Below are 4081 nucleotides of genomic sequence, written 5' to 3'. Positions count from 1 at the left end.
TAAGTCATCTTGGAAAAATCATTAAATATTTTACATATCAGTTTATATATTTATAAAATTTAAAACTGGGAGATTATTCATAAAGAATATTTAAATTCAATATAACTCTAGATAATTAATGCACTAAATATGGTTGTCAAGCCTATGTTTTAGATCTATATAGTGTTAAAGTAAAATTTTTTGCTATAATTAAATAATGCACATTATATTTATACATTTTTAAATCTTTTTTGTTTATCACTCTAATCCTTTGTTTCTCATTGCTAAAGGACTTCTCCTCATTCACAAATAGCACTGATGGAGAACTGTACAGAAGTGACACAGTTCATTCTTCTAGGACTAAGCAATGCCCCGGAACTCCAGGTCCTCCTCTCTATATTACTCACTCTCATTTACCTCGTAACTGTGACTGGGAACCTGGGGATGATGGTATTGATCTTGTTGGACTCTGGTCTCCACACTCCCATGTACTTCTTCCTCAGTAGCTTGTCCCTGGCGGACTTCGGCTACTCCTCAGCTGTCACTCCCAAGGTCATGGCTGGGCTCCTTATAGGAGACAAGCTCATCTCCTACAATGCATGTGCTGCTCAAATGTTCTTTTTTGGAGTCTTTGCCACTGTGGAAAATTACCTGTTGGCATCAATGGCCTATGACCGCTACGCGGCAGTGTGTAAACCTCTGCATTACACCACCACCATGACGACGAGTGTGTGTGCTCATCTGGCCATAGGCTCCTACGTCTGTGGTTTCCTAAATGCCTCCTTCCACACATGGGACATATTCAGTCTCTGTTTCTGTAAGTTCAACCTGGTCCATCATTTTTTCTGCGATGTTCCAGCAGTCATGGTCCTCTCTTGCTCTAATAAACACATTAGTGAGATGGCCGTGGTTTTTATTGCAACCTTTAATGTTGTTTTTGCTCTTCTGGTTATTTTGATCTCCTATGTGTTCATATTTATTACCATCTTAAAGATGCAGTCAGCTCAGGGACACCAGAAGGCTTTGTCCACCTGTGCTTCTCACCTAACAGCAGTCTTCATCTTCTATGGGACAGTCATCTTCATGTACATACAGCCCAGCTCCAGTCATTCCATGGACACAGATAAAATGGCATCTGTGTTCTATACTATGGTCATCCCCATGATGAACCCTGTGGTCTACAGCCTGAGGAACAAAGAAGTTAAGAGTGCATTCAAAAAGGTGGTTGAGAGGGCAAAATTGTCTCTAGGATTGTGAGTTTAACAGTGCAAGGTGTACTGTAACCTAGTTTCATTTCTCTCAGATCTTACCCATGTCCCAAATCACATTTTAAGGTCTACAATGAAGTTAAATATCTGAAGTGATACTCTTACCTTTTCAAAAGTCTATTGTCTAGAGAAAAGACTGTCTTTTCATAATGTCCAGAAACATAATTCCTGAATAAGAATGGGTATCTTCAGGCTAGCTTGTCAAAAACCTTGTTAAAGATACTGATGTATTCATTTATTCTATTATAAAATATACATATTTTCACCACATATCAATGCAAGTGCATGTGAAACAGGAGCACAAACAATCCCATAAACAGAAGTGCATAAAGGTGTCCCATGAGGACACACACACGAGTATGGAAAATTTGCCAGGATTAAATATAATGTGGAAAGTCCTGATGGTTAATTTTATGTGTTGATTTGACTGGGATAAGAGATAGCAAGATATCTGGTAAAATATTATTCTGAGTGTGTCTGTGAGGGTGTTTCCAGAAGAGACTAATAATAATCAGTAGACCGATTAAAGTAAAGAAGATCTTCCCTCTCCAGTGTGAGTGGCCACCATCCAATACATTGAGGGCTCACTTAGATAGAACAAAAAGGTGGAGAAAGGACAACTTTTCTCTCTTTTTCTGCTGGTACATCCATCTTCTCTGTTCTCAGACATTGTAGCCTCTGGTTCTCAGGCCTTCAGTCGCCAGGGGTTATACCAGTCTCCGCACTCCTCCTCGACATCTCTCAGGCCTTTGAACTCAGATTGAATTATGCCATTGGCTTTCCTGCTTCCTGAGTTTGCAGATGGCAAATTGTGGGACTTGTTGGCCTCCATAATCTCACAAACCAATTCCCATAATAAATCTCCTTTTATTTATCTCTATATACCCTATTAGTTCTGTTCCTTTGGAGAACCTGACCAATACACTCGTATTAATATTTAATGATAACAATTTAAATTCTTCATTTGGGTATCAGAATATACATTTATGTTTAATATTTTTATTTCTTCAGTTGGGTACTGTTCTAAGAATCTTGATTCTAGAAAAAAAGAGATATACTATTAAATGAAAGTATGTGCTTTTCATTGGCACACTGTATCCAGAATGCATAAATATAGCATCTCATGTGAATTAATATTTGTGTCTTGACTGAATCATTTCATAGAGCCAACATATTCATATTTTAATTTTTAAAAAGATAAAATACCCAGAATACCAGAAAATGGAGTAAAAATGAAAACACTGTAAATTTCTTTGTATATTACTACCAACTTTCACACTGTTTAAAAAGTGCACTGAGAAACAAAAAATGTACATTCGTCTCTCTGCGAATGCTTTGACAATGTTAACACTGCTCTTTCATTCTTACGTTATTTGAGATGCATCATCCCTCATCACTTTCCCTGTCATTCACTCCACTTTATTGACACTGATCTTCTTGTTATGTTTTCACAACTCCAACAGTGCTCCAACCTTAAGGCCTTCGTACTTGCTGTTCCTTGTGTGGAATGGTGGAATGCTCCTTCACTTTATTCAGGTCTTTGCTTAAATGTTACCCTGTCATAGAGTCCTTCCCTGATCAGCTTTATAAAATAATCACTCTTCCCTCCCCATGTGCGCTGCCCTCTCACCTTGTATTGCCCCTCATAGTCCTTATCCACACTCTGCTACTGTGTATTTGCAAGTTGTTTATTGTATATCCCACTCCAACTAGAATGTAAACTCCATAAGAACAGTGAATTATCTGTTTTGTTCACAAAATGATCCTCAATACCTAAATGAGAGTGTTTCATAGGAGATTCTCAATAAATATTTGTTAAATGAATGAAAAAATAATTAAGCCTTGAGTTCAACTGTATCAATGTCTTGAATCTTTGAGTCATTGGGGATTATACTAAATAATCTGTAACATAAACCTTCTAGGTAGAAATATAGTACATTTCAAAGGCAGAGTTCATCTTTGGCTTTGCTGAAATATTTTATCTATATTGTTACTTGGTGCTTATATGCCCCACTTTTGGACACAATAGTTTCCTGGAAATTCCATCATCAAGTGTATCATCTGAAGCCATCTCATAATTTTTGTTTGGATGTCTTATCTCATTAAGTGACAAAGAACACATCAAGTAAACATTGCTTAGTGAATCATAAAAAGACATCAAATGTGAGATCATTTGAGGTTTAATATTTAGTTATATTTGAAAAATTACTTCATACACATAAATTATATGACTAACTGAAATGATTCTAAATGTCCATATAGAATGGCAAACATAAAATAAATTCAATCTGCTTTTATAATGAACAATCATTATGCATCATGATTCCCACAACTTTTTAATGTTACCTTGTATTGCCTAAAAGAACTATGTAGACATGATTAATTTAAGGTTAAGAGAGTATCATGGATTATCTGTATGGGCCCTAAGGACAATCCCATGTATCATTATAAGGAGACAGATGTGACCATGGACAGAAGAGGAGTCTGCAATGTGACCACCAAAGCAGAGAATGAAGTGATATGACCACAGCCATGGAATACCTACAGCCACCATAAAATGGAAGAGGCAAAAAGTAGAATCTCCCTTACAGCCTATAAAGGAAACATGGCCTTGCTAATTTCAGATCTTTCCCTGGATTTCACGCCAGGGAAACTGATTTTGGACTTCTGGCTTCCAAACAGTGAAATAATAAATATGTGTTGTTTTAAGCTTCCTCGTATGTATTGTTTTGTTATAGCAGCCATTCAAAACCAATACAAATTCTTGCCTGGGTTCCCCTAAGTCATAATCTTATATTACCATGATACATTTGCCAAAATTACAAAACTGTGAT

At 36.7% G+C, this 4081-nt stretch overlaps 1 protein-coding gene across 1 annotated transcript; it reads left to right on the top strand.

Moving 5' to 3' along the window:
• Positions 1-294: 294 nt before the first annotated feature.
• Positions 295-1236, top strand: LOC138384531 (olfactory receptor 5B2-like). The gene has a single exon (XM_069470045.1). The coding sequence runs from the start codon at positions 298-300 to the stop codon at positions 1234-1236; it is 939 nt and encodes a 312-aa protein (XP_069326146.1). The 5' UTR covers positions 295-297.
• The last annotated feature ends 2845 nt before the right edge of the window (positions 1237-4081 follow it).

The sequence above is a fragment of the Eulemur rufifrons genome, chromosome 6 (assembly GCF_041146395.1).
Source record: "Eulemur rufifrons isolate Redbay chromosome 6, OSU_ERuf_1, whole genome shotgun sequence".
Lineage (NCBI taxonomy): Eukaryota > Metazoa > Chordata > Mammalia > Primates > Lemuridae > Eulemur > Eulemur rufifrons.
Note: the sequence above shows the minus strand (reverse complement) of the source record. Positions and strands in the feature narration are given on the sequence as shown.